The 25,523-nt window shown below is 38.6% G+C and overlaps 2 protein-coding genes across 9 annotated transcripts in view; one reads left to right on the top strand and one right to left on the bottom strand.

Annotated features, from left to right (window-relative positions):
* Nucleotides 1-10,571, bottom strand: part of cep170aa (centrosomal protein 170Aa) — a 107,513-nt gene extending 96,942 nt beyond the window's left edge. For 3 of the 6 annotated variants that reach the window (XM_039738694.1, XM_039738695.1, XM_039738697.1), the window contains exon 1: nt 10,380-10,571. The gene's annotated coding sequence lies outside the window, so the exon portion shown is untranslated. The remainder of the gene's footprint in view (nt 1-10,379) is intronic. The other 3 variants (XM_039738696.1, XM_039738699.1, XM_039738700.1) reach the window with 2 other exon arrangements.
* Nucleotides 10,572-10,751: 180 nt separating this feature from the next.
* Nucleotides 10,752-25,523, top strand: part of sdccag8 (SHH signaling and ciliogenesis regulator sdccag8) — a 186,361-nt gene continuing 171,589 nt past the window's right edge. Inside the window, exons 1-2 of one of the 3 annotated variants that reach the window (XM_039738727.1) lie at nt 10,752-10,893; nt 11,038-11,126. Coding sequence is in view for 1 of the 3 variants with exons in the window: in XM_039738725.1 (XP_039594659.1) it covers nt 23,429-23,489 (61 nt within the window). In the remaining 2 variants the exon portion in view is untranslated. Of the gene's footprint in view, nt 10,894-11,033; nt 11,127-23,152; nt 23,490-25,523 lie in introns of those variants that run through there. The other 2 variants (XM_039738726.1, XM_039738725.1) reach the window with 2 other exon arrangements.

The raw sequence follows: 25,523 nt of genomic DNA, 5'->3' as shown, positions 1-25,523 counted from the left end.
TGTATCACTTAATTCATGCCAGAGAGTGTTAGAGCAAACCTTAATAAATTACTGTATGGGAAAGGGCCAAACTTGAATTCAAGTAAGGGCTCTTATTAAAATTTAAACTTCAGCTGTATCTAGCTACTGGGTAACCCACGTGGCCTGACAGGAAGCAACTGCACAGTCTTAGCACTCAGAAGGTGATATCATGTGATAGGCATTTCTGGGCCAGACTGTCATACTTAATATGCTGTAAGGCAAGCTCTGGGTCCACAAGTAGAGTTAGAAAAATCTGACTCTACAGTAGATATCAAAATCTAACAAAATTATACATTGACCTTACTATTACCAGCTTTGTCAGTCTTTGATGTTCTTTATAGTAAACCTAATAGCGAAACAGTTTTTGTTCATACAACAGTATTTGCTACTATCATATTGTAAGAAACTGTAAAATGTTTATTGATTTACCTTTTCAGGACACATTACTTAATTCTCTGTACTTCTGCTTGGGTGACACAGATAAAATGTTCATAAACCCAACATATCTATTTTACATATATGAACAGCTATCACATAAGTGTCTTGGAAAAAATTAATTTAAAGTTCCACTTAAGAAATGTTCTGTATAATTTACAGTTCAAGTTTAGAATCAAGGTAAGTAACACTTGAAATGGAAGAGACAAAAAAAAAAAAAATGCTAAAATAAAAAATGAAAATTATTTGTATTATAAACTCATTAACCTTTTAAACAAATCTTCTGCTCCTGCCTAATTTATAGAACCAAAATCCTCCATACTATTTACGGAGGCAAAAAGTTATTTGCTATTAAGTGTGAGTTAGGAGAATAAATGTACATTAGTTTGATACTAAAAAAAATAATACAACATAACATCTTTGAACTCGCCTTTCCGGGCCTCACTGGGTGTAAGGCAGGAACCAGAATTTCACTGCAGACCCCACTCTCTCAAACCTCCACACTCACTTCCCAAAAGGCTAATTTAGAATTGCCACTTAACTTATCTTTTCAATGTTGGAGGAAGGCAGGACTGCCCAGAGAAACATGGAAAGAACATGTAAACTCCACATGGACAGTAAATACGTAAAGGATTTAGACCCACAACAATTGATACAAAGGGTAGTAGTGTTAATAACTCATCACTGTGTAGCCGACTACAAATATTTGCCTGGTTCTAATTTTCTATTTTTGCTTATTGATACCACTTAATAGTCTTTGATCTTCAAATAAATTGTGTATAATACAAAACACAACCTGAGTAAACACAATGCACAGTTTGTAATCGATCATTTGATATATTGAAGAAAAAAAGGTTACTAACATCTTATCACCCATGTAAAAAGGTAATCGGCACCTATACTTAACACTTGGTTGTGCCAAGTTGCTTCCAGCAACTGGTTATCGGTCTTTAACATCGCAGTGGAGAAAACGTGGCGCACTCTCCTCTGTGGAATTGTTTCAAATCAGTTACATTGGAGGGTTTTTGACTATGAACTGCCCATTTAACATCTCAATGAAGTCAGGATTTTAACTAGGCCACATCAAAACCTTAATTTTGTTTCCTTTTTTTTTTTATCAGTCATTCAGAGGTGGACTTGCTCTTGTGCTTGGGATTCAGATTGTAGACCGATGACTGGACATTTTCTTTCAGAACGTTCTGCTAGAGAGCTGAATTTATGCTTCCCTCAATTATGGTAAGCCTCCCAGACTCTGAAGCAGCAAGGCATTCCCACACCATCACAATATCACCACCATGTTTGAATGTTAGCATGATGTCAGGTAAATGGCAATCATAATATGAGGCACATCTAAAAAGATCCACTTTTGATTTGTCAGTTCACAAAACATTAAACCAAAAGGTGTTTTCCGGCAAATTTTAGAGTAGCGTTTATATTCCCCTTGATTAGCAGAAGTTTTCACTTTGTAACTCTCCCATGGATACAATTTTTGTTCAGTGTCTTTCTAAAGGTGAACAAATACTAACATTAACTGAGATGAGAGAGGCTTGCAGTTGGTTAGATGTTCGTCTGGGCTATTCTGCAACTTCCCAGATTGTTTTTTATGAGCTCTTTATGAGTCATTTTGCTAGGCCGGTCAGTACTGGCCACATTTAACAGTATTCCATGTTTTCTCCATTTGGATATGACGGTGCTCACTGGTTCGCTGGAATCTCAGGGTTTTAAAGATAGCTTTGTAACTCTTTCCTGACTGATATGTTTCAATAACTTTCTTCTTCAGGTGTTTTGAAATTAGTTTTGATCGAAAACCTGGTGAGCTGCTTACCTTTCTAGCGTGCTTCACATTGTTGGAAACTTAGAGTTCTATTTAAGTGATGTTTGGATTCAATAGGGCTGACAGCAATTAAGGCTGGTGTGTCTAGTCTAATTTAACCCGTTATCACTTAAATTTCGTTCACTGGTGGATTGAATGAGTAAAAGGGCAATTACTTTTTACATGTTTGGTATATACTGTATGTTGGTAAACGTTTTTCCTTCAATAAATCAAATCAAAAATAAATTTCTTTGGAGATCTGAAACAATTAAGTGTTGTGAATTAGTAAAAATAGAGGAAATCAGGAATATAGCAAATACTTTCACAGTACAGTACTGCATATCTGACTGCTAAGATGTATTTACCACTGTGTAAACTATGATGTATATTACAAAAAAATTCCAGGAGTGACAAAATTCTTATAAAAGGGATTTCTGACATTTACTTCTACACACATTATGATAAAAGAGAAATAAGAATTAAACACCAAAGTTCAATGACAAAAATTAATAGACTGCTCCTGTTATCTTACAAAATACTGTAACAATGCAAAAACAGACTGCCTATAAAAAGTAGAAATGCAAATGCTTACAATAGCAACCTATTTTATTTCCTGTGGTGAATACTTTTAGGTGCACTTCTATTAGATGTAGAAACTTCATATTTCTAATAGTATTTGCAGATCATTTTAGTTTTAACTAAATTAGAAAACAAGTCTACTGAATTGAAATTTATCAATGTTTTGCATTTCAATAGAACTAATTTACATTTACTCCTCCTGAATACACTCTCGATTATGAGCAATCACAGAATGTTACAGGAGCATAATGCATACTATAAAATAATTTCTAAAATAGCATTTAATTCAAAAACAATTTTAGGTTGCTTTAAAACATTTATAAGCTTAAGTTAAGACATTCAGGTTTGGGGAAAAAAAATTAAAAAGTATGACGATCAAATTAACTAAAAAGTGGCAGTAGCATCTCATGAATATCAAATTAATTACTTTCAGTATTGTTAAAATTGCATTCCACAAAAGGTTTCTTGTTACTTTAAATCTGTAAAGTTGACATTTAGCAAATTAAATATTTCTTTTAGATACACTGAATAACCACATAGCTCCACAATACATCCATCCATCCATTTCCTAACCCGCTGAATCCGAATACAGGGTCACGGGGGTCTGCTGGAGCCAATCCCAGCCAACACAGGGCACAAGGCAGGAACCAATCCTGGGCAGGGTGCCAACCCACCGCAGGACACACACAAACACACCAACACACCAAGCACACACTAGGGCCAATTTAGAACCGCCAATCCACCTAACCTGCATGTCTTTGGATTGTGGGAGGAAACCGGAGCGCCCGGAGGAAACCCACGCAGACACGGGGAGAACATGCAAACTCCACGCAGGGAGGACCCAGGAAGCGAACCCGGGTCTCCTAACTGCAAAGCAGCAGCGCTACCACTGCACCACCGTGCCGCCCCTCCACAATACATTATACATTAATTCCATCTTAATCATAACTAGAAATAAATTAATACAAGCATTACACTTACAGACATTTGTACTCAAGCTGCAACAAATACAGTCCTATAGAATCCAAGAATGTACAGAAGACACTTGAACAATTCAGGAAATATGTGCTGCCACTACCACTACCACACTCTCAAATTATTTACAGAACTTTAAAACAGTATATCAGTTTAAAAAAAAAAATGCAAGTAGCTGCTCATACTTGATGCCATATCCTATGATAAGGGGGCAAGTTGATAAGCCAATTTCATACAATACACAAATAACACAAAAATATCTTATATTGTTTCATTTCAAAAACAAATTATTCAAAAACACCTATAGAGATATACATATAAACATTCCAGTGTCAAAGAAAGACAAACCAAAATGTATAGCACGTTATGCCTAATGCATTTTACAACAATATAAAGAAGGTTTCTGTCCCTGGATCAAGTAATACTAACTCCAACAATTTAAAATGGTGCAGCTTTTCAAATTATGCAGACACATCTCAAGATAAAAAAAAAAATCCCTTGAACCAGAAGAAAAATACCACAGGAAGCATTTCCTGTGAAGGACTAAGAAAGAATGTGCTTTATAGGGAGTTTGATGTCTGAAAACATACTACATAAACCTATTCTTGTTCAGAATAATAAAGCACATTATTGTTTTAAAAAATATGCTATCTAATGTCCAAATCTGTTATTTGACATCCAATGCTACAGAAATCCAGTTTTAAATAATAGAACAAAACAGATGAAACGATTAAATTACCCTAATGAGGATTTTATTTACCCAATAAGATTAGCTACTAACTGAAGATGGGGATTAAGAATCAGGAGATTTAACAGTAGCTCTTACTTTCTAAGCTTCATCTGTCAAAAAAATTAACTTTCTCTTACACTAAAAGTGTACCACTTGAACATTCTGTGGAAGTTAATCACTGCTTAAATAAAAAAGTAATGTGTGTGCACAGTAGACTGATGATGCACACTTAAATGTATTCAGTAGTTAAGAAATGTCAAACTCCTAGGTTGTCTTTGAAGATTAGATTGTGTCAGTTACAATAATCAGGATTTTTACTTTTGCGGTGCAGTTCAAGTCTCATACCTGGTTATAGATGTGTGAAGCATACGCTTTTTTTTTTTTCAAAATTGGCCAAGGATGCCTCTCCGGGTACTTAAGATTTCCTCTCAAAACTAAAAGATGTGCATGTCAAACTAAATATTAAAATTGTAAAATTACCCCATTTAAATGTGGGTGTGCACATTAGTAGGCCCTGTGATGGGCTGGCTTCGCACTCAAGGGTAGCTCCTGTTGTGCCTAATGATGCTGGATTGCCACATGAATTATATTAGGTTTGAAAATATTATGATAAAAAAGACGGGTGGCACGGTGGCGCAGTGGGTAGCGCTGCTGCCTTGCAGTTAGGAGACCTGGGTTTGCTTCCCATGTCCTCCCTGCGTGGAGTTTGCATGTTCTCCCCGTGTCTGCGTGGGTTTCCTCCGGGCGCTCCGGTTTCCTCCCACAGTCCAAAGACATGCAGGTTGGGTGGATTGGCGATTCTAAATTGGACCTAATGTGTGCTTGGTGTGTGGGTGTGTTTGTGTGTGTCCTGCGGTGGGTTGGCACCCTGCCCAGGATTGGTTCCTGCCTTGTGCCCTGTGTTGGCTGGCATTGGCTCCAGCAGACCCCCGTGACCCTGTGTTCGGATTCAGCGGGTTGGAAAATGGATGGATGGATGATAAAAAAGACTCCTGAACTTGCAGTCAGCTATTTTAGTTTCTTATATTTTAATTTATATGCTAGAGTAGAACCACAGGATGTATTGGAAAACAAACCACAGAATGCTCTTCTTGTAAAAGATGGAACAGTTAGGCAATATAAGCTCTATGTCTTTTATAATCTTTCATTGTACAAGTGAGTCTGTTATCAACCTTAAAGCAGTCCAAAACACATTGCCACTCTAAACTAACCAGTCATTGCAATGCAGTGTAGGGAAAATTGCTGCCTTGACCAACTCCAACTATCAAAAGCGGTGACCTAGAAAAAGGCATTATAAAACTGACTGGATTCTATATGGGACCTTTCATTGGAAGCACATTCAAACAGTAAAATTAACACACAAAATTTTATAACAGGAAGTGCCATCGTATCTGTTTTCAAAACCACTTTTTGTTGAGCACTTAAATCTTATTCAGCATTATTTAATAAAGTAGTCAATAACATGAACTCTGTTCTGGTCTAGCATAGAGTCTGCATGTGCTTTGCACCCATTGTCTCTGGAAATAGATTATAACTTTATGCTATTCAAAACAGGTTCAGAATATGGATGAAGGGACAGATGAACGATATTCCCTTATTTATAACAGGTGCAACTAAACTACAGTATATGACATACTGCATGTTTAAGCCAGAAGTCTCATCAAGTATTTGAATGTACTCAATAACAGGTAAGGACAGCATTCTAGCACAGTGGTCAGTGCTGCTGTTTAACAGCTCAAGGAATTGATGGTCAAGGCCTGAACCAGTCACTGCCTGTAAGCAATGTGCATAATCTCTAAGTGTCTGCAAGAGAGATGTTAAGTTAGCCCTGCAAGAGCGAATGTGGGATTGTCCTCTGGGATGGATTGACCCAAAGGTTTGAGTCATGCCTTGTGCCTATTTGCCATCCAGGATTAGCTCCATCCCAAAATCCCTTAAACATGTTCAGTAAATGATGACAGGCAACATGCAATTTTCACCTAGAATAGGGGTTTGTTTCTGCCTTATGCCCTGTGTTGGCTGAGATCGGCTCCAGTAGACCCCCGTGACCCTGGGTTAAGATATAGCGTGTTGGATAACGACTGACAGACAGACATTCTCTACTGAGCAGTATTAAAAACCATTTCATAAAGTAATTTCAAACTAAAATAATCCCTCTATCGAAGCTAAGAATGTTAGTCAAACTGCTTCCATAAGGAAATAACAAGTAATGCCAATCATTTACTGAAAACTTTGTACTAAATAAACTAAACTCAATTGCCCTTTGTGCTTAAGAACATATCTTCTGCTCATTAATTAATTTTTTGGGCTTTGATTTGTACCTTCACCTTTTTCCTACAGAGATGCTTAAATCTTTGCTATGAAGTTATCTGCCTGAACAATACTATGTCCTTACCAGCTCCTTTACGTTTTTGTTTGTGTTCAAAACATTTTAATTGGGAGTTATCCTAGATGTCAGGATAACAGGTGCAATGAAATCCCAATGATGTGACAAAAACAGCATCCAGTAGCTTATAACAAACATAGTACACTTTAGAATAAATATTCTCAGGCAGTGTTTTACAAAAAATGAACATGTACTGTGTGGAAAACTAGCATTTGACCCTGGTTTATTACTTGCCATATGATCACTGCTGCAGAAATAGACAACTACTTCCAGCTACAGTTTTTACTGGAAAAGCTGGTTATTAAATAAACAAATGAATAGATGGCTTGTTTAATCTTTATTTCAAATAGTGCCCAGCACTATGAATAATACAGTATTTCCAAACACTCAAAAGTATTAGACATGCAGTCCCACATAACAGATGACTCCATCTATTTTGTACAGTGTACTATCAAAAGAAACAAAGCAACTCTGCACTGGAATTGGTCAAATTTCTAGGAGCACGCCTGGCGGCCAAGTTTACTTAATCAGTTAACACACGTCCATTGTCAAGAAGAGGGAGCAGCTGAGGAAGGTAAGTTTACCCCAAACCCCCCATTCTCACAACAGGGACACCATCGAGAGCATTCTGACCAGCTGCATCACTGTCTGGTTTTGGAACTACAGTGTCTCTGGCTGCATGGTTTTACACCTAATGGCAGACATGGCAGAAAAGATAATTGGGACACTCTAAAATCCATTGAAAACAACTTTATAAAGCTTTGCATCTGCAAACTTTACAGCATTATGGAGGATCGCACCCATCCTTTCCATGGTCTCTTTGTCCCAGTTCCATCTAGCAGATGATGTCATTGCATCTAATCCAGGTTTTGCAACAGCTTCTACCCCTTTTCTGTTCGGACTCTGAACTCTGTGCTGCCCCCCTTTCCACAGATCTGCTTATAGTAGTTTATTTACATGCAGTACACTTGTTATTACTGTTTTTTTACTTAATGCATTGCTATTTTTTTATAGATAAATTATGGGCAATAAATTATTTATTTATAGTATAGTACAGTGAAGTTCTTTACTTGTCTTGCACTTGTCCTATGATTATGTATATGCTGCACCGTGGTCCTAACATTATTTTGTACTACTGTATGGGGTAATACTGTGTATAAACAGTATGACAATAAAGCCACTTAACTTAATAAACACCATGCTTTGAGAACTGGACTAGTGCGGTTTCCACTTGGCACCCTACAATAGTTCGGGTAGTCTTGTGCCATCAGCAGCAGCAACATACAATATGCTACAGAAAAATGGCAAAGCTGCCACACAGCCATGTAATATTCTTTTTTTTTGGTCGAGAACAGATGACTCAGCAAACAAACGCACAAGTTTCAAGCAGACAATCCGGTCAAAGAGCCAAAGCATGAATGTCACTGTTGTTTGTTTCTAGCAGTCGTGAAAAGACTGGACGTAATCGTGGTGCAATGCTTTGCGTGTGTTCATAACACAGGCTGGTTAAAAGGTAACAGCCAGGATGGGGCGAATGTCACTCCTCTCTTCAGGTTGCTACACTGTCTCCCTGTAAACAGCACTCATCAATTTCAAATCCATAATGCTTGCCTACAGAATCATCAAGGGGTCAACACCTGTGTATCTGAGGACACTGGTGAGGTGCTCTGCTCCTTCTCACCCACTCAGGTCTACCATGGAACGGCGTCTGGTGATACCGCCTCTACGTGGTCTCAAGTCTCAATCCAGACTCTTTTGCTGTGTAGTACCCTTGTTGGTGGAACGAGCAGCCCACCTCCATCCAAAACAGACAACGCCCTCAATGTATTTAAGAAGCCATTGAAAACACATCTGTTCTGCAAATATCTGTCTAATTGATTGAAAAAAAAAGAACTTTGCTCTGTGATCTTTCATACAGATGGTTTATTTGTTGTTACATTACATTTAATTGCTTTATTGATTGTTAATGTATGTTTGTACATTTAGCAGTACGTCTTTTCATTTGTGGCAATCAACTCTTGGTACTTGTCCTTACTACACTTGCTGAAAAAACAGGCCCTAGCCTAATGTTTTACTCGATTATGCGGACCTCTTTTGTAAGTCGCTTTGGATAAAAGCGTCTGCCAAGCAAATAAATGTAAATGTAAAAACTCAATCTCCTGTCTAGGTTTAGGCCCCTCGACATAAAGCCATGTATGCTGTGCACATTCACCTCCATCTACTAGTAAAATGAGTTTGTCACTAAACAATGTGCAGTTCCTTGTAACAGATGGTTACTTCATTATCTTTCTTACCTAACTGTATCACAATACATAACACAACTGGTAACTGATTGAAAACATATAAATACACTTCTCCAAAGTTTTCACATTTTGAGAGTAATAAATGAAGTACAGTTCTTGGTGGCAACGGAAGCCGGGCATTTCGCTTATTGTGCGTTATTCTCAGACTGCTTCATTCCAGGATATAGGATGAAGCAGTGAATGCAATACAAAGAGATTACTGTATTCCCCTAGACTGATGTGCAGGGCTTGCTCTGAAAAGAAAAAAAAAGTTGAAAAATGGCTTTAAAGGCAACTCACATGATAAAGAGAAAGCCCTATTTAATGATGACTGGGAATCCTAGGCTAGAAATAAAAGTAACACGTTATAGAAAAAGGGGGAAACTCCTACTCGATTCCATAAGGAGAACAAAACAACTGGCTGGCATCACGACTAATTCTGGAGTGGAAATGTGCTCCCGTTGAAAACAAGCCATTTCCTGCCTCCTGGACACTACGGCCGATTCCCGGCTTCCCTCTCCATCTCCGGCAGTCCCGGTTCGTGGGGGTTTTCCGTGAAGCTATGGGAAATTTGGGGATTCGCTTCGTTTTTGATGATTTTGGTTTTAAGGACCAGGAGTGAAAGGGAGGACGAAGCTGTTGGCAGGGAACATCTCGCAGGCCGCCCGCCGGCCCGCCTACAGATGTGGCATTGTCTCCAAATATCATTGCGGGCTTATTTTGAAGGGGATCGAGGGGTTTCCCGTTAGCGGCAGTGCGTTCCAGCTGGAGAAGAATGTTCACATTTGCCCGTACGGCATTCTGGTACCACACAGCCAGAGCAGTGATTGTTAGGACGCTTGTGTACAATAGACCGCGAAGCGTAGCGTGGCGCTGCGCTCTGACTGAGCGGCCCCTCCTTTCGTTGTGCGGTGAAACGCAGTACTGGCCCCGCTTTTTTCACCCCCAGTATTAACTGCTGACAGCCAGTGGCTGTCGTGGCACCAGCACTGAACAGACAGCCTGAGTGACGTCCTGTCACACAATACAAACAGACACAAAACATGCCGCATAAATGACACGCACCTTTTGTGCAATACATGAAAGCCAGGCTGTCGGACTGCCGCATGTTAACGAATTTAAGCAAGCAGATGCTGCATATCCATTTTCTCCACTTACCCTTTTCAGTCAGAGTATCTAGAGCTGGCCTATTCGAGTATGCGTGAAATGTCGTGGCCGGCCCAGCCCTGTCCTTGCAAAACGCCGAGTCGCCTCTTGTGTGTCCCGGTTGCTCAGCAATAACGTTTATTCCTCACACATAGCGGCGCAGCCGAAAGAGCTGCAAAAAGCAAGTGGGCGGGAACCCGAGGCGCGCGCCGTGCTCGCGCACAACCGGCCAACGCGACCCGGTGGGCGGCTCTTCCCAAGAGAACGAATCACCGTTCAAAACCGGTTCAAGGGCCACTGGTAGACCGCCCATGTGGTTATGCTCCGCCCCAAAAGGGGGCGTGTGGCGCTGAAAAAGCTGGGAGGAAAGTCGCCGCCGTGGTTATTGTCGTCGTCAAACACAATGGATTAAGCAGCGTTCCTGTGGTCGGGAGAAATTGAGAAGCTTAATTTAATTGTAATAGATAGCGGCTAAATAGTTTAATGAAAGGTTACGAGTATAAAAATATTATCTGAACCTCCTAAGGTATATTCTGTTTAGTTTTAAAACGATATAGCCTTGTTTATAATGAACCGGTATTACTAATTTTTGGATAGATTCTTTCTTGTCAAAAGTATACCAGAACATTTATTGTATTTACTGATAGAAATGTGCATTTTGTCTAGACAGTGAGACCTCCTCACGAAGGTGGAATTCGTCAAAACACAAGGGTGATGTTTCGGTCGCTGCTTTTGTGAGGCCACTGTGGCAATGCGAAGGTAAATGTGCTTAAATGAGCATGCAAGTATTCTTGAATTTGAGTTCACTACTGAAAGGTGCTGTGTTGAATTAAGGTCAGGGGTTCCTAAGCTTTTTTTCCCCAACCAAGGACCCCATAGAGCAGGGGTTCCCAATCCTGAGTTTACCCTGGATCAACTTTTCAAAAGTTAAGTTACCCCCAAACCTGTTTTGTTCAGTAATTTCAGTTTATACTTCCAACATAACAAAGCAATCAACAAAGGGGAAAAAATTAAGGTACTGTTTTAACATTTTTATTTTAAATTTAACAAAAATATTAGCACATGATAATGCTATTTCACTTATTTAAAAACAACGAATGATGAGCAGATACCGGTATACCAGACTCGAAAAGAAGACATCAGTCAGTGAGATGCTTGTTCTTGCTTTTTCATACAATTCTGGATGTCCTTGAAGCAGTTGTTGAAAGAGCAAATCTCATGTTGTCTTAGGGAACTAATCAAGATTTTTGACTTTTGGGACAAATTTACCCCTAAATAGGCAAAATTTACAATTGGTTGGGAACCCCTGATGTAGATGTATGCCATTTTTATTGTGTTATATTTTATAGTCTTTAAATTGTTAAAATGTATTATAGACAACATTTTATGACATTTAAAATGGTATGCTTTAATTGTAAGTGTACATGTCTTGCTTGAACGTTTGTTCCCAAACTTTAAAACAAAACCCAGAAAAATGTTGTACCATCTGGTCAAGTCCCCTAATCCCACCAACCCCTCACCCTCCCTTAAACTTAATATTGCGAAGCTAGGCATGATCCTGGACCTTGGTTTCTACTAACAGTAGTCCCACAGCATGACTGTTCTGATGCGGGGCGGTCTCCTCCAACAGTCTTACATGGGTATCCAAACTGTCTGGGGAGCAGGACAGAATTCTCGCTGGTGCAACCAGCAGTGGCACACTTGGCTCAATCGGTTCCAAGGGGAAACCTGCTGGCTTCCGGGTGAACAGGCCCTCCAAATTGAAAAAGTTGTCACAAAACTGTGCCCTCCAAATTGAAAAGTTGTCACAAAACTGTAAGTCCCAAAATATATTAGCAAATGTTCTTACAGAGAGAGGGGTCACTGTAAACCTCTGTCAGTATAAAAAAAACAGCAGAAAAATAATCTTTATGTACATAAAAGTTTTATTTTCACAAGGCTCTGTAATGCCAAAATGCTCACTAGAGCACACAAGGCACAAATGGATGACTAAATGCAATGTGATATCAAACACAGTCCCAATATAGTATCCGAAAACAGTGGACAATAACAGAGTAGAGATCAAATTCAGAAAATCAAATAAACAATAATATTCCAAAAACACAAGAGAACTCCTCAATACTAAGAACAGACAAATGAACTGCACTTTATAGGAATGGTGGCTTTTCCACAAAGAAACAGTTGGCCCCACCTCTTAGGGTCCACCCCCAAAGCACAAGGGACATTGCAGAGCATGTTATAATACAAAAACTAAACTGCATAATAATATAAATGGGGTATAAATAAACATGATACTGTATATGAAACATACTTTAAATTACACAAAGACATAAAAGGAACTTTTTAATCAGACCAAATCAGGACAATGATTTTGGACATAAGGAGACAAGTTATTCAATGCAAATATTTAACCATAGCAGACTATTGCCACATATGTAATCAAATGTCACATGATATCTCTAGGCCAACCTTTTTTTCTTGACATATCACCGCAAAAAAAAAAAAAAACCTGAAATGTGTTAAATTGTTAAATACTGAACTTTTACTAGGCAGAGCTAAACATATTTCATAACCCTAAACACCCCATACTGCATTTGGGAATTTTAACAAGGGATTATTGATAGTTTTTGATTTAGGTCTGTGTTTTTAAACTTTGCATTTATATACCAATACTTTTATAGTTAATTATTTTTAATTTAAAAAGCAATAGTGTGATTTGATATGAAATAAAAAAGCCCAATATTTCAATAGAGTACTGTACATTTACAAAAACTATAAAGTTCACATATTAATCCATGTCCAAAATAGGGGAAAAATAACTTGGAAGATACATACAACTTACTTTAAAAAAATACCTCACAAATGGGTCTTAAATAGTGTGAATGAAGGCTGAGCCTGTTTCACAACCTGTTGTATTTATTTTGCTCTTTGTCTAAAACAAAAGCTTTCATTTGTTACTTAATATTATTGAATTTTAAAATGAAATACTGTACAGGTAAAATTCCGTTACAATGAATATCTTTACAGCAAATTTTTCATTACAACAAAGTATTTTTATGGTCCCTACAGTTTCACAATATGACACGAGTCTTTAGAGATCTTGTTACTATGAAGTACATTCAGCAGATACTTTCATTACAACAAAGTGCCCAAAACACCTTGAAATGCGTGAATGAATCATCTGCAGAGTAGTTAGTTCTGTGGTCACACCTCAGTTGTGCACAACTATCCCCAAACAGAAACATTGTAATTTTTTTTTCTTTCTTCGAACTTTCCTCTTACTTTTTTTTTTTTTTTTGCTGTTTTTGGTGGTTTTCAGTGATACCTTTTGCTTATTGCTCGTCAACATCTGAAAAACATCCATTGGAATTTAACTCATTGTCACCATCCTACAGAAATGGCAGACACGAAAAAACAATAACAGTTCATATTAGAAAAAAGAAAAAAAAACTTTACATTTTTGCAGCTGTAGATTGCGGCAAAAAGTAAAAAGATGTTGCCAGTGAATTCAGAATTTTGCCATTGACACTGTCAACTTTCTTCAAAGACTAAGCAAAAAAAGAAGAAAAATCACGGGTTGCAAGCATATGTGAACTGCTGCATTTGAAGACATCGAAAAAGCAATTTTTATGTGGTTCATTGATGCTCATTCAAGAAGCATTCCTATTAATGCGGCACTCATTCAAGAAAAGGTGAAGTTTGTAAACTTTCTTGGGACTTCCCCGAACTGGACAACAAGCCGAAGAGCGTCCCAAAGTGTGATCACCGAGTCTGTGAAAGACTGTTTATTGCCGGGGCAACAGCAGGCTCACAGCTCTGCTGCGTCTCTCCACCAAAGCAAACACAAAAGATCTCGATGGGTGATGCAAGGCAATGCAGGGAAGATAAATGCAGGGAATAGGATTACTTGACCACTAAACTGGCCACGACCCTGCCTGATTGCTGTGTCAGTGTATAGGAGAGCGGCAGATCACGCTACGATAAATAACTGTGCTGTTCCTGTTTCAAGCTGAATAAAGCTGGTTTTGCTAAAGTACTGAGACTAAGCTTTGTGTTTTGGGGTGCAAGACAGGGACTTATAGCACAATCCCAATCTTTTAGGATTTGCTTCTGTGGCACTTCACTGCACCGCTGTGAGCCTGCTGTTGCCCTGCACCGGCAACAGAAAAACAATCTTCCACAGACGCGGCAATCACGCTTTGGGACACACTTCGGTGTGTTGCCCTGTTGGGTGGGGGGTGGGGATCCCCAAAGAGTTCAGAAACCTCACAATATGAAGAAGAGGACAAGCATGATTCGGCTTCTGATTAATAACTGTGCTGCCCACAACATGCTTCTACATTTAGATAATGTTTGCGTTGAATTCCTCCCACCCAATTGCACAGCTGTGCTTCAGCCATTGGATTTGGGCATCATTTGCACCCTGAAAGTGTATTATCGCAAGTAAATGCTGAGAAAAATTCTCGTCAGCATAACTTGTAGACAGGAGGAGATGACAATTAACGCGAAAGAAGCTATTGAAATTGCAAGCTCCTGGACGCAAGTGAAAGAAAACATTATAGGGTGTTCCAGATCTACTTATGCAATTTTCTTTGCGCTATAATTTATTAGGTTTATTACATAGTAAATCACTTGAAAAATCCCGGACCATCGAGAAGTGTGTGAACTGACGACATGAAGAATCGTCTTCGCACCGAACTAGAATCGTCCCTGCATAAATCAAGGTAATCTAGACGATCTGGATCTGCATAATTAGATCTGGACCACCCTGTATAGTTACAAATACAGAATTTCATTACAACAAAATTTTTATTACAATCAAATATTTTTTAGGTCCCTGGCAGTTCATTGTAACGGAATTTTACCTGTATTAGGTACATTTTTCTTTCTGTCTTGCACCTCTGTAAAGTTTAAATTTCTCCTTGGGGACAAATAAGATCTATTTATCTATCTCTTTATCTATCTAATTAAAAATTGTTAAAATTTGTCTTTCTTCCTTATTGTGATTTCTTCTGCAGTGGTCTGCCAATTTCTGAAACTGTTCTGAACATAATGATATAGCAAATACATTTATCAAAACCAAAAATAGTGGATCAGACCAGAGAGATAGAGGGAGAGAGAAACTTTGCAAACTGCTGATGTTGGGCAGAGAAAGACAGCATTCACCTATTAAGATGAACTCTTTCACAAAAATCCATCGGCCTTGGTGCATTATTTCTGGGCAGTTTCAACACTAGCATTGATCGGCTCAAAGAGGTGGGGAGAGGGAACTATTTCCTTGAGCCCCATTAAGATGAACTGGCATGGTCAGTAGACATGGCATAGGAAAACAAGGTCAGGTAAAGACACAAATGGAGTCTTGCTGCAGGAGCACTGAGAAAAGTAGAATTGAAATGCAGCTTAGCATGGGGACTTGAGTTTGGCTTCTATTTATTTTTGTGTTTCTTTTCAAGAAGGTTGTCCATCCAGTTAATCTAGATTGTTGAAAATAACATCAAGTCAAGATCTGAATGTCCCTAAAGTCCTAGTCTCCACAACAGTACTTAGTATAATGTGTTCCATGTGTCTACAGTTCTTTGTGTAAGAAGAAAATTTCTAACATTTGTGCAAAATCAACCCTTAACAAGTTTTCAACAGTGTCCCCGTATTCGTATTGTGGAACAAATTTTAAAGTAACAAATGGGATTTAATGTACTAATTCTTTTCTTAATTTTAAACACCTCAATCATATCCCCTCTTAATCTCTGTTTGCTTAAACTGAAAAGGATCAACTCCTTCAATCTTTTCTCATAGCTCATACCTCTTAGTCCTGAAATTATCCTATTTGCTCTTTCTCAATTTTCTCTAGCACTGCTGTCTTCTTAGGTGCTTTTACATATAATGCATGAAGCACCTATTGTGATAGCCATGTCTGTCTGTCTGTCCACATGAAGCAACTCAGCCCTCTGTGGAGCAATTTTGTTGAAATGTGGTGTGCTTACTCTTCAAGGAAATTTGTCAAGACAGTTAAGTTTTCATTCAGATATCTCAAACAGACCATGCTGCACACCATTTTAATTTCAAAATCTTCCATTGGAAGGCATTGGCAAATTTGTGAACTTGAATACTTTTTATAGGCACTGTATACATTATATAGTCACCTTCTGGATGCTCGGAAATATTAATGTTATACAACACCGAATCTCATTGGATTTAACTTTGTTTTTTTGACACTGATCAACAGAAAGTGAAAACAACTTTACAAAGTGTTCTAAATTAATCAGAAATGTTAAACACAAATATAATCAATCACACAATTATTTACTCCCTTTAATATGACACACCTAAATCATCACTGGTACAGTCATTTGGCTTTAGAAGTCACATATTTAGTTAAATGGAAATCACCTATCTGTCATTGATTGTAGTATAAATGCATTTGTTTGTGGAATTTCCAACCTGTGTTAAGTCAGTACTGTGGAGTGACCTGAACAAGGGAGACAAATAGAACAGTTCAAGCAACTCTGTCAAAAGATTATTTAAAAGTACAGAAGGCTGATTATCACTTGAAGTCCAGTTAAAATAAAAATGTTAGGAATGGAAAGAGCTTGGTATGCCTGTAAATGTTCCTAGAGCAGGTCACCCCACAAAAACTGACTAATTGTGAGTGAGGCTGGCAAGAGAACCATAAGAACTCTGAGGTAGCTGCAAGCTGCACTGACTTAGTTTAGAGAGTTAGGTTGTTGAGGTGCTTCACCAGTCACAGATTTACAGGAGAGTGGCAAAGAGAAAGTCACTGATTTAAAAAAAAAAATGCACATCACATGCTGTCTGCAGTTTGCCAAAAGGCACATGAGAGACTCTGAAGTTAGCTGGAAAAAGGATCTTTTGTCTGATGACATCAGGCTAAATGCCATGTTTGGAATAAGTCAAACAATGCACATTATTAAAAACACACCATCCCCACTGTGAAGCTTGATGATGGCAGCATAATGCATTTGGGATGCTCCTATGCAGCAGGCCCAGAAGGCCTTGTGAAGGCAGAGAATAATGTTAATGCAATAAAATACAGGGAAATCCTGGAGGAAAAACATGATACAGTCTGCAAGAAATCAGCGCTTTGAGAGAAGATTATTTTCCAGCAAGACAACAGACGCAAGCACAAGACCAAGGCTATAGAGGAATATCATTAAAACAACAGTGCTAATGTCCTTGTGTGACAGAGTCCGAGTCCAAGGGGGGTACTCCACGAAGCATGCTTATAAAATCTATGCTCAGTTGAGTAATCCTCACTTCAGAAAACCTTGTTTCCCAGTTGAGGCCCTTTCTTAGCTCAAATCACTTTCCATCTTCATCTTTGTTTCCTTATATCTGCCTTTGTCTTGGCATGGCATCTCTTACTCTAATCTGCAACTTTTTTTCTCAACCTAAATGTTAACAGTAAACCTAATGAGACCTTTGCATTTAGAGGGCTGTCCAAGTTTTATAATTACTTCCAGGATTGAGAATGATCTTTCACTGACTACAGAAACACCAGCTTAGAACTACTCCCTTTGAGACCACCAGCGTCCATGCACACTTAATTTTCATTGCCTTTAATCGTCAGTCTTGAAAAAAGTTGTGGGTACCTCCTTAAAAAAGGCAAAAATGGTGTCACTCCTGTCATATTTTGCACTGGTGTGAAACAACTAGGCTACTATCAGCCCTTAATGTTAAAATGGAAAAGTGTTTCTGAACCTTTAGTCCTTTGAACATGTGCTGTCTTCTATAGGCAATTAGATACTCCAACTTTTCTATCAGTTTGTGAGACGTCTGTGTCATAATCAAAGGACCAGGCATACCTGACATCTTGCTGGTTCACCATCCCTTTAGCATCTTGGTATAAAATTATATTTTTGTTAACAAGTCACTCTCTCTCCTGTTTTGGTGTTCCCACCAGTTGACATTCAGAAACACCCAGTATACTTACAAGACCTGCTCGTCCTTGCAGTCGCCTTCTTCCTGCAATGTCTGCTTTTTTCAGTTTCTCTCTCTTACAGCCTTTCAAAGGCTATCAAACACCTATGTATAAATACTGTATACTTTTGACAAAATTAAACACCCTTGAAGGAAAATTTAATGTCCACCCTATTTGCCCTGAACAGTGCTTATAAGTAACTTTTTAAATCGTTAAAGGCTCAGCACAACCTCTGTAGTCAATACAGGGAAGAGTTTAGTTGTTCTGGATGTCAAAGGCAAATTCTTTATTGAAATTTGGTTGAACATTGAATATTATACTCTTTTTTTACCTCTTTGGATTATGCCTAGAAAGTAGAAGAGTACACATTCAGTTTCCGTTTGACATTAAGAGGGGCTGGATCACTGCCATGTCTGTCTGAGATAGTACAGAATAAGGACAATACCATCCAGTAGGACAAGAAAAGGAAAGAATGACACACTTACCAGATGGCTTTATAGTTCAGGCAACAAGAACTATGCAAATGTATTCTGCAGTAACTTAAAGTATAATAAAATGGCTCTTCAGCTGTCATCATTGTGATATTAACCCACACTCCCATGTTTACACACCGTTTTTCCTTCTGACACCTTGGCACAGACTGCAAAGGGTAATCTGTTACTGAGAAACATTGCAAAGGCACACTATGATGAGTGTGATTTCTGTTAATGACAGAGTGACTGTTGGCAACAGGTCTGCTGAGAGAAACCACTCCTTCAGAGACCATTGTCAAAAGGCATTTGTTATCAGTACCAGGTGCCATTTGTTGTGGAGCTACAGAATATAACAACAGATCTGAGTTGGTTATCATGGAAGGCACAATGAACTTTCAATAGTATATTCACAGCGTGATAAACATGGGCACTACTGAAGATGGGGTGTTAAAGTGTGATAATGCTAGGTGTAATGAATGGCAGAGATCCCAGCAGAGATGGATCAAGGACCCTTACCTGTTTGTTAGACCAATACAATGGAAGGACCAGGTGAGATAACTGGTCATAATATCATTCTTCCCCGATACGCTAGATGGCCGCATCCCTAGACTTTAGTGTCCATTTGGACATCCGCAGGGTATGCTGGGAACTGTTGTCCCATGGGGCAGCCCTATTGGGTAGTGTAGGTGCTGCTAGGAGGTGCTCCAGGGATTTGCAATTCCTACTTCTCTAGTTTGTAGGACTTCCACATGATCCTGAAGTGCATCCAAAAGACCATGTCCTAACACTGGAAGTACTCCCAGGTCTTAGCTGAAAGGAATCGCTCTGCCTCACCCAGCTGAGTTAAGAGTCTGGAGTTGAGGACGAACAAGCTCACCTGAAAGTAGTGGAGGAAGAAGACAGAAGTGGATTGTAATGTGCTTGTGCAACTGTTGAAGAGAAGCCTGTTGAAGGGTATCTGGGTTGTAATAAACCTTGCCTTTAAACTCGGGACTTGTGATGCCATGCTACAAGTCGCATAGGTCACACTCAGCTGCCATTATTAGTTAAAACTTTTTGAAACGTCACATCTAGTCTCCCAGTTCCCTTAACCTGAATCTAGTTGAATATTGTGGGAAAATGACTGGAATCTGGCTCTGACTAAGCCTCAACTAACCGTTTGCTTAATGATAACACACAGGAAAGTATACTGTATAGATCCCTAATAACTCCATGCCGCATTGTGTTCAAAAATTCCGTTCAACTAATTGTGAATGTACTGCTTGTGGGCTTTTTGCAAAAAAACTCTTGACTAGTGAATAATTTATGAACATTTTCAGCATTAGCATATTTGATAGGACTTGTACAATGCATTAATGGCATTGCAACTTTCATTTTTACTAGTGTCCATATAGGAATTGGGTAAAAAGCAATAGTTGTCAATATTAGATATATCAGACATCTATTTCAATGGCAGTAGTTTATTAACCAATATAGTTTTGTTTGTACTTAACAATTTAAAATTGCATTTAAATCATTTAAACTTGTACAGCATGATCACATTCGACAATATTATATTAAAACAAAGTACTGTTATTAATTTTACACAGGTAATAGTGAACAATTAATAGCAAAACGCTCCAACCAGTTTTAGATTTTTGAAGAAAATAGTATTCTGCTTTTAGCCAAAGAAAATGTTTAGTTAGAAAATAATAACTGAGCATTCAATTGAATAATATAATGGTGGTGCAGTGGTTACTACTCTTGTCTCACAGGCTCAGATTTGTATATGCAAAATCTGACTACAGTGCTGTTTCTGAGGACTTAGCACTTTTCTTTCCGTGTCTTTGTTCTTTTTTTACTGTTTCATCTCCAACATTCAAAACATGTGCTTTTTTGGAGGATGGGGAACTCTCAAAGGGACCTGTGACTTGCATGAGATACCAGTTCCAACCCCAGTGAGTCTGAATTGGATTAAAGAGGTTTAATAATGGATAGCTGAATGAATACTCAGGTCAGTCTATACTAGGCTGCAGTGAGCGCAGGAGTTCATTAAATCCACACTGTAGACCTTAACTTAATCTCTGTGTTTCATCACACTTTTTATTTAGCTATACCTTTGGCTCAGGGCAGAAATCATCCATTGACAGGGTAAAAGTCCATCACAAGACACACTCATGCTCACATCCGCTGAATAAATTTTGCATAACCAGTTAACCTATCCTGCGAGCCTTTGAGGGGAAATTAGAGTACCCTGAAACAAAAAAAGCACAAAGTCACTGGGAGAACAGAAAAAAAACATTCATATAGCTCTTTTTTCATTTTACATAGAGAATGGGGAGCCACTTCAACCATCACCATTGAGAAGCACAGATTCAAGGCAGGTCAAAACCAGGCTGGGATTCAAGCCCACATTTCTGATGCTATGAGCCAGTCCTGTTATCCTAATCTCCAGATCTTAAAACTATAAACTTCAATCCCAATAAGATGAAATGAAGCTATAGACGAGATAGGTACTTTATTGGTCTCAAAAGAAAATTACAGGGTTACAGCAAACTAAATTCCCGAGAGAACTTGACACTTTAGCCGAAGCTAAGAATGTTTGGCAGCTGCTTTTTAAGCAAAAGGCTTGTGTGCCAAAGTAAAGCAGAATGGGTAATGCCAGTCTGTCATACACCATCCATTTTGAAACATTAGATATATTTTTTCTTTCTAAAAATGTATTTTTTGGCAAGTTCCTTGATAAAACGTTTATTCATTTTTTTGTCTTTTTCATTTTCAATAGAATTGCCAGGCTTGTTAATCTCATTTGTGACACAGCAGATCTCAATTCGTTTTTTTTACCATTCTCATTGCAGAAATCTCTGAGCTGTTTTAATGAACTTTAAACAGTATACAGTAAACGGACTAAAGACTGCTCTTGAGTACTCATTTTAATTTATATACAAATAAACCACTCTCCTCTGACCACATCTTTGCCTCACACCAAGGCTGCAACCCTTGGTTCACTTGCCTCTGTCCCGCCAAGTCTCAGTAGTGGTGGATAAAAGCAGGTGACATGTTTTAATCCATCGTTCTTTTATCGTTAAAATCTGTCAGGATTTGAATTTGGGTGTATTAAAATTTTAATTACAGTAAGAGCTTTCTGATGATGCATAAAACATTCCATGTGTTTGGGATGGTCTATCCCTGTTCCCTTGTGGGCAGCTATGAGATGCGACTGACCAACTGTGAATGTGTCAGTGGGCGGAGTCTACTTTGTATTATGTACTGTATCTATTATACATATAATGTATGGTTACTGTACTGTAAATGCATAATTGGTGAATAATTCACTTCAATTAAAACAAAAAAATAGTACATACACAATACAGAGGTGGCAGGCACAAATACACAAACACAAGTTATCTTACCTTGCATATACAGTTACAACTACTAGAAGTAACGAACTTACCTGTAAATTCACCTCGTTCTGGGCTTTATTGTCTTCTGTCTACAATACACATGGATCCACCTTAATTGCTGCAATTCCAACAATGCTTTTGCGTTCCAAGAATTCACACCCCATAACACTTTCTCGTGTGTCAGGAAAGAAATACAATGACATTCATACAAGTTTGCACTAGACTCTTTTATATTCTGCAGTGCGCATGCATCTGACTTGCTAACCAACTTTTTTTGCATTACATGACAGTGTGTTGCTTGTTGCTCGGCTCTCTGCCCGGTTGCTTTCGCCGCATCCCAGCTCCCCTCCGTCGTATCAAGGTCAGCCTACGGTTTGAAATCGTTTGACCAATGACAGCTGTCGTTAGAAATTAAAACAGTAACTGTCATTGGTCATACGGTTTCAAATTGTACGCTTTCACATTGCTGGTCGCAATCCTGATCGCACGGGTTTACTGCATGGATTGGTAAATGTGAAAAGGTGGGAATTTTTGGGAAAAAGTAAAGTGCTTCGGCCCGTGAGATTTACTGCCCACTCCTCGCGGTCCACTGGAAAGGACGTTAATATTCCAAATGGACAACAACTGGACACTGGATTCCGATCTCGAGATGCTGCTTCCGTGAAGGACTGTAGTACTCAGCGGTGCGCGCATTTAATAATAGTTTTGTACTCTATAAAATCATTAAGACATCCAGCAGTGGCCCGTTAAATATTCAGATGCTTTTGCTGTTGTATAAAGTCGCTTGCTTAACGTACAATCAATAATATTTTAATGTATCACATCCCTAATTTAAAATATGGATATTGAAGTGCACGTGTATGTTTGTATAAGTCTTTCGCAATGCCGCCTGGTAGCATCATTGAGGCGAAGGCTGCACCGCGCGTGTCTTCCCGACCCATCACAAGTAGCTGTGTTTACGGAAACCGCTCGTTTTTTTGCTTCCAGGCAACGACAGTTGCTTTTCGAAGCAAGCGTTTATGGGATATGTAGTTTTAAAAGGCTAACGGCTTAATATAGAAATCAACGCGCTCGTGTATGAAAGAACTACAACCCCCAGAGCTGCAGAATGATAAGGAAGCATCTTCGACAGCACGGATTGGTTCAACTTGCGGCGCTGCGGTTAAAGGGATTTTTTTTGTACGTAAAAGACAAGTTCGACAAACTTTATATTAAAAAAAACAACTTGTTGAACATTTTTGGGAGTTTCGGAAGCGGGTGCAGTTTTCAATGAAGACTCCAAGCGATGAGGTACAAGAAGAATTGGATGAATATCAAAGGGAGTTGAGAGGTAAGTAAGCAGTGACATTGATTTGCCTTGATATAGCCTAGCAAGTCATTTGTGTTTATTTGAACCCCAGCTGAAGTTTATACTCACTTAGAAGTCATTAGTTATTTGTGCACTCGACGTGCAAAAGTGTTTTACTTCATGTCAGAAGTGCTCGTGTTGTGCTAGGGGTTCAGTCGCTCCCTTCAGAGGACTTTTGAATGTTTATTGTAAGCAGACACAGTAAGCGAATGCAGCATAGCATGACTTGCATACTTTGTAAGAAGACACCGCAGTCACGCGTTGTAATTTTTTTGGCCAATTTCATATCTGAGTGTTTGTGACATGGTGAAAATCAAACAACCGTTTATCTGGAAAATACACTGTTTCAGTTAGTCGACTTCCTTAAATAAAAACGCATTTCATTGGCGTCTAATCAACGAAATTGTACAAGAGAGAGATAATTAAAGTGAGATCCGAACACCTGGAATTAAAGAAGGAAGGGTGTCATCTGAGCCAAGGGCAGCGGTGTGGAGCTCAGATCCAGGTTCTCACTCCAGCCTCTTTCCTAATTATGAACACATTTTGGCTTCTGATGGAGCAAAGTTCTTTCACCTTCATTTTAATTGACTTGCTTTATAAGATTCTGCACCCATAATTGCTTCTTTTTCCGTATCCCGCAGACGAGATATAATGACTCGCGATTAAGTAACGAAATAAGTTATTTTGATCCCATTGTGTGTATCATACACGATCTGCTTCATAAAATATTTGATATGGGTGGAGGTTTTAGCTTATACTGATCCATTGTGCTGCACAAATCATTTTGATGATACTCCCAGGAAAAAGATAATGAACAGCTCTGGAAATGTCTGGACCAACAAAATGAGTGAGGTAACAAGGAACGAAAGTGCTGCACCTAGAACTAGTTCGAGAACCCCAAGTTAGTATTTGTTCATTTTCTTTGCATACTATTAATGAATAGCTGCTGCTTAAGGCAAAAAAGAAACATGGGCTCTGAATATTAAAATGCAAGGTAATGAACAAAATGGCAAAATAAAAGTTGTTCAATTATTGGCAGTAATTAGTTTGTAAATAATGATGTAGCTGGAACAAAAATGTGACGCCGCTGTGGCCCTCCAGTGGATGGATCTGACACCCCCAGCCTAGGGGGACCAGCAAAGTAAAATGGGTTAGAGACCTCATCTGAATAAAAGAAGCAGTTCAGCTGACATCATGGTGTTACTGATCTTTATCAGTTTTTATCTTTGTTTTGTGGTGTCTTTAGAATAAAAAAACCTTAAAAGAATTCTTATACAACTGATTTTTAAGAGAGGGAGGCTGCTGTAGTAAGCTGAAGTGTGTACTTTTTGTTTTTGGTTGGTTTAGCTTCCAGGAGCTGAATTGGTTGAGTGATATCATTGTTTTAATTAATCTGTATAAAATTTAATGTAACTTTTTGTAATGCTTCTAACCATTCAAGCATTCTATGCATCTAACAAATCATAACATCTTCTGCTTAATCCAATTATATGGTCATTAAAGGGTATGAGCCCCTGTTGCAATTACAACACATAGTCACATGCACTCCCAGCCGAGTCATACAGAAGTCATTTAAAGCCAGTTCAGAGTGGTCATTGAGAATAACCGCAGCATCTTTGTAATATGGGAGGAAAGCCAGAGGGCCTGAAGAAAAAAATGCATCGAAAAAAGAGGAGAATGTGAAACTCCAATTTTAAGAATTTCCATTTATTTTTGTGTAGAAATTTTAGATTAGATAAAACTTTATTAATGCAAAGGGGGGGAATTCAGATGCATACAGCAGAAGAAACATGAAAAACAAGGATACAGACTCGCAGGATAAATAATACAGCCAATGCGTCAACAAATAAGTAAAAATGTATATTGTGCAAATATCTCAACATTAACTTAGTGAGTGCTGCAGGAGGAAACATTGCATTTTCTGATAGCAGTGGGCAGAAACGACCCCCAGAGATGCTTCTTAGCACACCAAGGTGGCAGTGAGCTAAAAAGTGCTCCATGAGAGCGCCTCCTTTA

This window comes from Polypterus senegalus, chromosome 16 (assembly GCF_016835505.1).
Source record: "Polypterus senegalus isolate Bchr_013 chromosome 16, ASM1683550v1, whole genome shotgun sequence".
Taxonomy (NCBI): Eukaryota; Metazoa; Chordata; class Cladistia; order Polypteriformes; family Polypteridae; genus Polypterus; species Polypterus senegalus.
Note: the sequence above shows the minus strand (reverse complement) of the source record. Positions and strands in the feature narration are given on the sequence as shown.